This window comes from Alosa pseudoharengus, unplaced genomic scaffold (genome assembly GCF_046254945.1).
Source record: "Alosa pseudoharengus isolate Yale_2024_CS ecotype anadromous, Long Island Sound unplaced genomic scaffold, YU_APseudo_1.1 YU_APseudo_1.1_scf_14, whole genome shotgun sequence".
NCBI lineage: Eukaryota > Metazoa > Chordata > Actinopteri > Clupeiformes > Clupeidae > Alosa > Alosa pseudoharengus.
This window is the reverse complement of record NW_027468609.1, coordinates 14,436,219-14,448,718: the sequence shown is the minus strand read 5'-3', so window position 1 is coordinate 14,448,718 and position 12,500 is coordinate 14,436,219. Positions and strand designations below refer to the sequence as shown.

Genomic DNA, 12,500 nt, shown 5'->3' with positions numbered 1-12,500 from the left:
GAGGTTTTGTTCGAAAAACCCAAATGTTGTGCCATTCTAAGAGGTTTAATTTAAAAAAACCCTAATGATGTGCTGTTGAAATAGGTTTTGTTTGAAAAAACTCAAATGGTGTGCCATTCTAAGAGGTTTCGTTTGATCATCCCCAATGGCATGCTGTTGTAAGAGCGTGTTGTGATGCCACCAAAGTCTAAACAATTTACAACCGACAGAGGCAGTAGAATCAGCTGAACAAATGAGGCAGCTGTAGACCCCCCCCCCCCCCCCATGTTGTTTCAGTTGAGACAGAGGCGTGTGCCTCCTGGGATGCTTTTGTGACTTTTCAGCTTTTGAACTCCTCTTTGATTGCAGTTTGTTGTATTTATCCACTTTTGTTTAAAACACATCCTCAGAATCTCTCAGTGTTTGTTTATGTGCTGCACTGTCTGAAATCTGCTTTTTTACTTAACCCTCTCCATGTTTGTGTGTGTGTGTGTGTGTGTGTGTGTGTCTGTCTGTGCATCAAGGATTGAAGAAGGACGAAGTAACAAGTGAGTGGAAAAAATATACTCATCTGTGAGAGGCTAACATTCCCTCTATCATAGCAATGATAATTTCTTTGTGTAACGCTTATTTGTTTAATGTTTCTTTGTGTAATGTTAACTTGTGTAATGTTTAATTGTTTAATGTTTACTTGTGTAATGTTTACTTTTGTATTTGTGTACTGTCTTCTCAGCCACTTGCTACAATGACAGAGGGCGCTTTTACCAAGGCAACGTCAATGTGACCTCCTCAGGCATCCCCTGCCAGAAATGGAGCCTGCAGGTAAATGTGTGTGTTCACTATCAACCTGCAGGTAAAAGTGTGTGTTCACTATCAACCTGCAGCTAAAAGTGTGTGTTCACTATCAACCTGCAGGTAAAAGTGTGTGTGTTTAGTATGAACCTGCAGGTAAAAGTGTGTGTGTTTAGTATGAACCTGCAGGTAAAAGTGTGTGTTCACTATCAACCTGCAGCTAAAAGTGTGTGTTCACTATCAACCTGCAGGTAAAAGTGTGTGTGTTTAGTATGAACCTGCAGGTAAAAGTGTGTGTGTTTAGTATGAACCTGCAGGTAAAAGTGTGTGTTCACTATCAACCTGCAGCTAAAAGTGTGTGTTCACTATCAACCTGCAGCTAAAAGTGTTTGTTCACTATCAACCTGCAGGTAAAAGTGTGTGTTCACTATCAACCTGCAGGTAAAAGTGTGTGTTCACTATCAACCTGCAGGTAAACGTGTGTGTTCACTAATAACCTGCAGCTAAACGTGTGTGTTCACTATCAACCTGCAGGTAAAAGCGTACCCTTCGCAACCCTTCTCATTGACCGCATTTCATTCTATATTAGGTATAGAAGTTAAAAGAAGTTAGAGCCGTTGCATCTCAGCCTTGCTTCGTACGCTGTGCGTCGTACCTAACAAGACACCTCTTAGCTGTTCTCAATTCACTGGAACCTGCGTCCTCCTGGGGCTTATTGGGCTCCTCTAAACACACACACACACACACACACACACACACACACACACACACACACACACACACATACACACACACCCACACACACATACAGGTCCCGTTGGCCGTAAGGAAAGATATAAAGAGGAGAATGTGGCCACTGCTGATTGTGGATCCCAAGAGCTGAGGCCAGCCAGTAGAGGCCAGCCAGTGGAGGTTAGAAGTTACAATGGCACAGGGGAAACGCTTAACAGTATGTATGTGCTGTTCTGGAAACAATTAGTCTTTACATACAGGCATGAGTACACACATACACACACACATATACACACACACACACACACACACACGCACAGACACACACACACACACACACACACACACACACACACACACACACACACACACACATACAGAGTGTCAGTGTGTGCAAAGCAGAGAGAATCAAGTTTTCCACAGCTACAACCCATTACCCAAATTGGCTTAATGTTGTCCCCATTCGTTTCCTGCTTTCTTTAAACAATGAGTTCGCCCGCGCCGTGCCATGCGAGCTGGGACTGTGGAATGACGCATGTCAGCGGGGGGAAATGTGTGTGGAGCCGACGGCATGCCGGCTAATCCAAACACACGAACACAGAGAATTACAGCTTGCCCCTCACGGGACCCCCAGTCAGGCCACGGCGTCTCTGTGTTAACCAGTGGAGAATGGGACGCGTGACTGCAAGTCATATCTCTCCCACACCACTGGTGGAGGAGTTATTTAGATCATTTAGGCTACTTATGCAAATGCACTGATACAGCATTGTAAACAATATCATAGTCCATCACAAGTCCTACTGAAGAGCTACTTATGCAAACGCACTAATACAGCATTGTAAACAATATCATAGTCCATCACAAGTCCTACTGAAGAGCTACTTATGCAAACGCACTAATACAGCATTGTAAACAATATTATAGTCCATCACAAGTCCTACTGAAGTAAGACAGTATTAGTATTAGTATTATAAGACATTAGTATTAGTATTATCAGCTAAATCTAGTGAAAGCACCAGTACTGGTATGGCTCCTCTGATGCTGCATTATGTAAGGGATAACGACCGCCGAGGTGTCCTGTTATACGGAATTAATGGACGATTAATGGACACTCAGCGGACACCACATTCATTTAGCAATCAGCCCCAAGAGGCCATATGTTCCAGTGATTTTAGAGCAGCTAAGAGACATTGGTTGACGCAACGCAAAGCGAAATGTTGTGTTTTACAATGGCATCAAATGTGATTCAGCCAATCATAATCAAGGACCGTAACCATCATCAGTGTATAAGCAACATGTGACCTCATCAGTGTATAAGCGACATGTGACCTCATCAGTGTATAAGCGACATGTGACCTCATCAGTGTATGAGCGACATGTGACCTTGTAGCCTCTGAAGATGAAGCTAGTTGGAATACTTTTGTCTTCAGTGCTATATTCAGGGACAGCAGGTAACATGAGCAGTTGGAGGGGACAGAACTAAAACAAAGCTCTGGAGCACAAATCTCAGTTCAGTTCAGTTCTTGGACTTGTGTTTTGATGAGATGATGGATAATTTTAACATTTTAATAAATGTTAAGTTGAATGAAAAGTTTGTGGAAAAACTATTTTGATGGAGCTGTTAACAACTCATAGATCTGATATGTGACTCTGACCACACATATTTGAATAGCTTGTTAAACTCGCCTTAATGCACACACAATCTTAAAAGTAACTAAATCAGTCAAATAAATGTAATGGAGTAGAAATATAACATAACGTCAAATGGAAATACTGAAGTAATGTGCAATTACCTCAAACATACTTTAGTACAGTAATGCTGCTTTCCACCTCTCTCTCTCTTTCTCTCTCTCCATCTCTCTCTCTCTCTCACACACACACAGACACACAGACTGATCTCTCTGTTTCTCTTTCTCTCTACCCCCCCCCCCCGCCCCCTCTCTGACCCAAAGGACCCCCACAACCACCGACTCTCAGTGGACGTGATCCCGGAGCTGTGGAATGCGGAGAACTTTTGCCGGAATCCTGGAGGGGAGAGCGACATGCCGTGGTGCTACACCACCAGCGGCAGGATCCGCTGGGAATACTGCGACATTCCCAGATGCGGAGAAGACAATCCCATAAGTGAGCGCAGAGATTTACGCAAAAGACAATCCCATAAGTGAGCGCAGAGATTACGCAATCTCAGCAGCGTACATCAGGACATGATTCACTTAGAATGAGATAAAGCACATATTACACACACACACACACGGGCACACATTCACACACACACACACACAAACACACACACACACACACACACACACACATTTACTCTCTCTACAACTACCACACATTATTATATATATTGATGTATTTTTATATATCATAACAAGATAGAATAGTGTGGAAGAGATAATTATAATAGAATTATATATTCATAATATTGTGGTTACACGTTATGACATTATCAGTACATTCCTTGACAAGGGTGTAACATATAAACACAATTTGAATGATATACACTGGTGGGTATTGTAGTAATTCAAATTGTTCCATTTTCTTCCATGTTTTGTGTCCTGCCTCATGCAGTACCGGTGAAAGATCCTGAGGTGTCGTACCCGCAGACGGTCCCCTTCACCCCCAGCGTAGAGTCCCCCGCGTACGCCATGAGCGTCATCATCTTCGTCATCGCCGGCTTCGCTCTGGCGGCCTTCCTCACCATCATCATCCTCATGTGCCGAAGGCAACAGAAAGCCTGGAAGAGCCGCAAGAGGTAAGTGGACAACTGGACACAGCCTTGTGGCCAACTCAGTGGTCAAAGCCCTGTTGAACATAGCTACATGTTCAAGTGTTCAAGACCACCTGTAACGATTGCAGGATTTCATTTAAGTGAGGATAGGAGCAGGCTTCACTCAATGTGTATACTTTAAGAGTGCTGGCCTGGATAGTTAGAAAACGTGAAGTAGGAGAGAGGCCACATTATGCATATATACTTGTATTTACACAGATGAGTTTCGGCACGTGCCTTCTTCAGTGTGCGATTTCATTTAAGGAATTTTGTCACAATAAAATGTCTCATAAGTACCTCCAGCCATAAGGATTCACTTTGTGTGATGAAGTTAGTTAGAGCTAGTTAGAAGTTAGTAATGTTATTAGTCTTAGGTATGAGCTACACCAGGCGCATAACTGAAGCGTTCCTTTCGCGACGCGTAAAATCCATTTTAGATTAATGGTCTATTTTTTTCAAACGTACGCCCCACTGTCACGTCTGGTGTAGCTACTTCCATTGACTATAATGGAAGCTTATTGTTGCAGCAGACGCAACGCGAACGGAACGCTTCAGTTACGCGCCTGGTGTAGCTCAGCCCTTAGGCTTGTTCATTATGCAATGCATTATAATCATTTTTACTTAGATAGATAGATAGATAGATAGATAGATAGATAGATAGATAGATAGATAGATACTTTATTCATCCCGAGGGAATTGTTTTTTTTTTTAGATACTGTAGATAGATACTTAAAGTAGTATCTATTTATATTGGGGTTAATGTAAGTTTGAGGTCTATGTTGCCTTGGATACAAGCGTTTGCTGAATATCAGTCAACTTTAACTTTAACTAACTTTAAAATGCACAGCACTCAGTGTTGTTATTATAAGTGACCCAGTGAGTATGCAGTGGTGAGGGCACTACGTACTAATTGGGGCTCCAGGTCAGAGTGCTATCTACATTCAGACTGTCTTCACCCTGCCTTCTCCAGCCCGTAGCCATGTGCGTTGTGTGACGTCACCCGCGTGGGTGTGTTTAGTGACCTCGTTAGAGTGAGCGCGTGTGTTTGATGACCTCGCCAGATGAGCGTCTGCGTTGTGTGACCTCGCTCGAGTGAGCACGTGTGTGTTTAGTGACCTCGCCAGAGTGAGCGTGTGTGTTTAGTGACGTCGCCAGAGTGAACGTCTGCGTTGTGTGACCTCGCTCAAGTGAGCTTGTATGTGTTTAGTGACTTCGCCAGAGTGAGTGTCTGCATTGTGTGACCTGTGTGTGTTTAGTATATATAAGTAGTATATATATACATACAGTATATGTGTGTATTTATATACTTATATACACTAAACACACACACTCACTCAAGAGAGGTCACACAACGCAGACGCTTACTCTGGTGTGTGTGTTTAGTGACCTCGCTGGTTGTGGTGTCCGCAGGGCGATGGAGCCTCCGCCGCTGACGGCGCTGCCCTCGGAGCTGCTGCTGGACCGCCTGCACCCCAACCCCATGTACCAGCGGCTCCCGCTGCTGCTCAACTCCAAGCTGCTGAGCCTGGAGTACCCGCGCAACAACATAGAGTACGTGCGCGACATCGGAGAGGGCGCCTTCGGCAGGGTCTTCCAGGCCAGGTGAGAGCGTGAGAGCCCGTCTCATATGAACCCTACGCTGCCAATAAACATCCTCACACACACACACACACACACGCACACGCACACGCACACGCACACACGCACACGCACACACACACGCACACGCACACGCACACGCACACGCACACGCACACGCACACGCACACACACGCACACACGCACACACACGCAAACTCCTTTCCCAGATACCCTCCCAACACTGAAAGGTGATGAGTCATGCTTCCCCTGTACATCTCTCTCTCTCTCTCTCTCTCTCTCTCTCTCTCTCTCTCTCTCGTTCTCTCTCTCTCTTTCTCTCTCACTCTCTCTCTCTCTCCCGTAGGTATTTCAACATGTTGGGATTTCTTTTTCATTGGGGGTGTGTGTGTGATGTTTTAGTCCTAGGCTGTGTAGAAGAATAATTCTGATTCCGCGTCTGTGCGTCTCCACTGGGCACGTGTGATGTAGAGCTGTTGAATAAGGGCACAGCTGCCTGTCTGAAAGTAGACGTACAGTATACGCCAGCCCATCCCGCCAAAGCAAATTGTAGAGACAGTCACATTAATCACACACACAGACAGACCCCCCCCCCCCACACACACACACACACACGTACAAACAAAAGATATGATGAGAATAGAGCACAAACTCTGCCAAAAACCCCATTATCTCTCCAAAAGGAGACAGTAGAGCGCCGATAGGCTGTGAGTGATGAGGAGGCTCCCACAGCTGCCTCTGTGCGTCTCTGTGCTTCTGTGGAGATCCTGCTCAGGTCCCTGGCGTGGGAACTGCATCCTGGCCCCTCTGTGAGTGTGTGGGCCCTGTGGAGGTGCTCAGGTCCCTGGCGTGGGAACTGCATCCTGGCCCCTCTGTGCATCTCTGTGCTTCCCCTGTGTTGAGCAGCATTGATAGCAGTGACTATCAATGAAGCTCACAGAAAAATAAGACTGTAAGACCCAGGCCATTTGGAAGAACAATTCGCCAAGTATTTCATCCCTACTAGGTTGGAAGGTGTATTTCAGAATCAGCTTGTGTGTGTGTGTGTGTGTGTGTGTGTGTGTGTGTGTGTGTGTGTGTGTGTATGTGTGTGTGTGTGTGTGTGTGTGTGTGTGTGTGTGTGTTTGTGTGTGTGTGTGTGTTCGTGTGTGTGTGTGTGTGTGTGTGTGTGTGTGTGTGTGTGTGTGCATTTGTGCTGTATATTTAAGGTGCTGTAATTGGCCGGCAGTGGGAAGGTATTCAGCCAGTATTTGGAGACTCCTGGGAAAGCGTCTGCACTGAGATATCTAAGCCGTCGCGCGATGCGGAGCGGGGGGCTGTAAATAGACCCGGGGATGTGCGCGTCATCAGCAGGCATTAGGTGGGCTTGGACCGGAGGGGTCCTCTGGAGTCCAGCCGCCTCACCACGTCAGCAGCCACAGCAGCAACAGCACCTAGGGGGCTGGGGAGGGAGGAATATTTATAGTCCAGGGGAGAGAGGGAGAGAGAGAGGGAGAGAGAGAGAGAGAGGGAGAGAGAGGGAGAGGGAGGGGGGGGACAGAGAGGGAGGGAGAGAGAGAGAGAGAGGGAGGGGGGGGACAGAGAGGGAGAGAGAGAGAGAGACAGAGAGGGAGAGAGAGAGGGAGGGAGGGAGAGAGAGAGAGAGAGAGAGAGAGACTTGAGTTTGACTTGTTTACTTGCTGCAGAAGCCACACAGGATCCCTACAGCCAAGCAGGAAGTGACACGCAAATCACCCCTGATCGCCTGACATTCCCACCGCAGTCCCTCACCGCCGCTCCTGTTCAGCGACCCGGCGCATTCCCACAATGCACTGCCACAGGCCCACACACACTCTGCTGTTTACACAGTAGATGCCAGTGTGTGCAGTGTCTCAATTCAGATGAATGTGCATACATACAATGCATACACACACACACACACACACACACACACACACATACACACACACACACACACACACACACACACATACACACACTTTTTTACTTATCCTTTAACTTATCCTTACTTATCCTTCTCCACTCAACTCAGCGCTCTCTCATAGGTGCAGTACTGATGTGTGTGTGTGTGTGTGTGTGTGTGTGTGTGTGTGTGTGTGTGTGTGTGTGGGCTTTCAGGGCGCCAGGCCTGTTGTCCATGGAGCCCTTCACCATGGTGGCTGTGAAGATGCTGAAGGAGGAGGCGTCGGCCGACATGCAGAACGACTTCCAGAGGGAGGCCGCGCTCATGGCTGAGTTTGACCACCCCAACATCGTCCGCCTCCTTGGTACGTTCACAAGACCCGCACAACACATTAGAAACCCCTCAAAACTCCTCCTTGGTACGTTCACAAGACCCGCACAACACATTAGAAACCCCTCAAAACTCCTCCTTGGTACGTTCACAAGACACGCACAACACATTAGAAACCCCTCAAAACTCCTCCTTGGTACGTTCACAAGACACGCACAACACATTAGAAACCCCTCAAAACTCCTCCTTGGTACGTTCACAAGACACGCACAACACATTAGAAACCCCTCAAAACTCCTCCTTGGTACGTTCACAAGACACGCACAACACATTAGAAACCCCTCAAAACTCCTCCTTGGTACGTTCACAAGACCCGCACAACACATTAGAAACCCCTCAAAACTCCTCCTTGGTACGTTCACAAGACCCCCGCAACACATAATCACGTTTCTTGGTATTTTAAGCCCCCAACGTTGTCTTCAAAGCAGCGCTGCCTGAAAGGCGCTAGGGTTAGGCATTGGTTAGGGTTAGGGTTAGGGTTCGCGGGGTTAGGTGCTTTTAAGTCGATGGTGGCAAGAAACCTGGAAGACGATGCTGGGGGCTTAAAACACCATCGAGCGACCCTCCCATCAGCCTCCCAGGAACGGCGCTTACTGATGATGTATCGAGGGCTGCTGAAAACCTAGATGGATATGGCACATTTATTTTCGCCCGCACTGATAATGGTTTACATGCACGCACGCATACACACACATACATACACACACACACACACACAGGAAGTAGCCCCAGGGTTTTTTTTAGACAGGGGTACACAGCTGCTGCCAATACAGTTGCTTTAAATGGACCACAACATCTGGTTGATGTTACACTGTGTCCTTTCCCCAAGGGTGCCAAAGTGGAAAAAAGCCTAAAATAGCACACATCCTTTATTCTGGAACTGACCTCACGCGTGACCCCTCACAGGCCACTGTGTTAGAGCAGTAGCAGGAACGTGGGCAAAGCCCTCCGCGTACCACCGCTACAATAACAGGGGCTTGTTTATGTTTGGAATGGAGCTTTGGCTGGCTCTAACTGAGGCGCCTGTGTGTGTGTGTGTTATGTTTGTTTGTGTGTGTGTGTGTGTGTGTGTGTGTGTGTGTGTGTGTGTGTGTGTGTGTGTGTGTGTGTGTGTGTGTTTTGTCTTATGTATACATGCTTGTGTGTGTGTGTTTTGTCTTATATACTGTATAAGGGTGGGGAAGTCCATTTGTCTGATGTTGTGTGTGTGTGTCTCTCTCTGTAGGTGTGTGTGCGGTTGGGAAGCCCATGTGTCTGATGTTTGAGTACATGGCCCACGGGGATCTGAATGAGTACCTGCGTCGCCGGGCGCCGGGTCAGATCCACAGCCTGAGCCAGCCCAGCCTGGCGGCCCGGAGTCTCTCCTTGGAACCGGACGCCAGTGCCAGCGACATCGCCGCCGGACCGCTCAGCTGCCTGGACCAGCTGTTCATCTCCAAGCAGGTGGCGGCCGGCATGGCCTATCTGTCCGAGCGCAAGTTCGTCCACCGCGACCTGGCCACGCGCAACTGCCTGGTCGGGGAGGACATGGTGGTCAAGATCGCCGACTTCGGCCTGTCGCGCAACATCTACTCGGCCGACTACTACAAGGCCAACGAGAACGACGCCATCCCGATCCGCTGGATGCCGCCTGAGTCCATCTTCTACAACCGCTACACCAGCGAGTCGGACGTGTGGGCGTACGGCGTGGTGCTCTGGGAGATCTTCTCGCACGGCATGCAGCCGTACTACGGCATGGCCCACGAGGAGGTCATCTACTACGTGCGCGACGGCAACATCCTGGCGCGGCCGGACGACTGCCCGGTGGAGCTGTACAACCTGATGCGGCTGTGCTGGAGCACGCACCCCGCCGACCGGCCCAGCTTCCCAAGCATCCACCGCATCCTGGAGCGCATGCACCAGAACACGGCGACGCCCGCTCCACCAGAGCCCCCCGAGCCCCCCGAGCCATGACAGACCCACTCAGGGGGGGGGGGGGGGGGGTGACCGACAGAGCCATGACAGACCCACTCTGGGGGGGGGGGGGGGGGGGGGGTGAGGATGGGGTGACCGACAGAGCCATGATAGACCCACCCTGTGGAGGGGGGGAAGGGGTGGGTAGTGAGGATGGGGTGACTGACCACAGGTGAACATGGAGCCTGAGGTCACCTCACCACAGAATCAGCGTGTGTACCACCCTAACACTGAAATGGGGGGAAAAGGTAGCAAAGATGGAGACCTGTGTCCGAGGAGTGTTAAACTGCTGGAGTAAGAGCAGGGGAGGGTAGTAAGGTGCCCCACGCAGACTGGCACATGCTCCAACACTCACCTCCATCTTCTCTCTACTGGACTGTACCTGGACCGGGCTCCATACAGTCGCCTGGCACATGATCCAACACTCACCTCCATCTTCTCTCTACTGGACTGTATGTGGACTGGGCTCTATACAGTGGCCTGCAGGTCACACTCACTGGTTTTGTTGGCATTAAATAAATAGACAAAACTGGACAATTTAAAAATCATGATTAATACTCAGTCATTTCAGATGAACTGATGATCAGAATGATGCCTGCCCGAAGGGGTCCGAACTAAAACATCAGGTGTAATACGTGAGGATGGAGACACAGGTAGCTTGAAGGCCCGAGTCTGACCTTCTCTTGTGGTGGAACTGATCAAGAAGAAAGAAGAAAAGGCGTTTTTGTGTTAGAGTTATCAGTGATGACTTTTTATTGATATCCTTTTTAAGCTTCATGTATTATCATGCTTCTTTTATTGCTTTTTTCCTAATAAATATTGCATTGCAAGAGTGAATCATTCATTTAGTTGTGAATAATGCATAATATGTAATTAAATGAGTCATCAGTACATGTAGATGTCACATTTAGAAAAAGACTCATGTAGAAAAATCTATTTGAAATGCAACAGTGTCAGTTTAATTAAAACCTGTTTTCAAGACAAATAAGATAATGTTGGCAAAGTCAAAGTTTGCATAAGGAAAGTACCCCAAATTATTCATATACATGCCTATTTTTTTTTTTATCTATAGAGCATTTTTATTTGACCAGTAACTTCACTCTGACTGGAAATGGAATAGGCACAAAGAGACAAAAGACGATGCACTTCGTTAGAGAAATAACTGACAAACAAAATGTCAATGTTTTGGTCATATAACAAATCATATTAAATTCAAAATGGGTGTGGGTACAGTATGCATATTTATGGGCTTAAATGTAGGTGTTGTTTTTGTATGACTGGTTAAGTGTTTTTGCATTGGTGTGTTAAATAGTGCTGTTAGCATGATGATTTAAATATGAATGTCCAATTCAACCCTTTTCCTTGTTATTTAGTGTGTAATATTTTCATATGAACTCTTAGCAGAGTAGTGGTTGACAGTGAGGAGAAGTGTATAGTCTGTCCGGTTGTGATTCCTTGCTGTTTGTGAATGATCCTTTGAGACATAGCATATTCCAAAGTGGCACTCTATCACTTTATGACAGATGTTTTTGTCTTGTCTTGTCCCTCACTGTTATTGCTGTTCCAATTTTTAGTTTAGATTTCAGACTCTTCTGTGTAAGGCTGAGACAATCATTTTGAAATAGTTCAATATTCTCTCTTCTTTTTTACTATGTGTCCTGGCATAGGATAATTTCCACAGCATGAAGTCAGAGGTCTACATAAAACAGTTCATAAAACCGTTCACCAAACATGCTACTAAGTTGTTCCAGCATGGCATCAAATATCAGCTGTCATGAGAGTTTATAATTATAAACAGGCATGTTTTATTACATGTTTATGACATGTGATGTGACACACATTTAGCTGAGAGGCTGTTAAACTCGTGTGTGCTGTATATGCAGCATTGTGTTGTATGTGGCGATGTGTTTTGTACCATTTTCTTGTTTGTATCTGTTGTGATAGTGTTTGCTGAAAGTATAGAAAAGTAGCGTAGAATCATTGTCAAATAGATTTTTCTTGATTGGTATCAAAGTATCCACGTCATTAATCTATTATTTTGCTGTACTAAGTAGCCATTAAGTCCAGAGAAATGACGAATCTGAACTGTCCATCTTTAGTTTATGTCTCTGTAGGATATCTCTGAAAAATGCTACTTCAGTACTTCATTTTGTAACATTCATGATGTCATGAAATGTACCAAATAAAAGACTAACAATTAATTGAGTGAATAAACTTGTATTTTGATATTTCCTTTAAGAGAATGACAGTGTAGCTTAGGCGTCAGTATCACTGATGGAGATAGGTGGCACTGTTTCACCATCCAGCAACCACTGAGTCTCCGCTGACTGTCTGCCACTGAGCAATGCTCACTTACAGTCTCTCTCTCTCTTTCTCTCT

At 46.5% G+C, this 12,500-nt stretch overlaps 1 protein-coding gene across 1 annotated transcript in view; it reads left to right on the top strand.

The window, feature by feature from the left end:
• Positions 1 to 10,121, top strand: part of musk (muscle, skeletal, receptor tyrosine kinase) — a 30,129-nt gene extending 20,008 nt beyond the window's left edge. Inside the window, exons 11-17 of the mRNA XM_076284980.1 lie at positions 504 to 527; positions 713 to 801; positions 3,456 to 3,627; positions 4,078 to 4,261; positions 5,687 to 5,878; positions 7,994 to 8,142; positions 9,394 to 10,121. Of these exons, the coding sequence (XP_076141095.1) occupies positions 504 to 527; positions 713 to 801; positions 3,456 to 3,627; positions 4,078 to 4,261; positions 5,687 to 5,878; positions 7,994 to 8,142; positions 9,394 to 10,121 (1,538 nt within the window). The remainder of the gene's footprint in view (positions 1 to 503; positions 528 to 712; positions 802 to 3,455; positions 3,628 to 4,077; positions 4,262 to 5,686; positions 5,879 to 7,993; positions 8,143 to 9,393) is intronic.
• Positions 10,122 to 12,500: the final 2,379 nt, after the last annotated feature.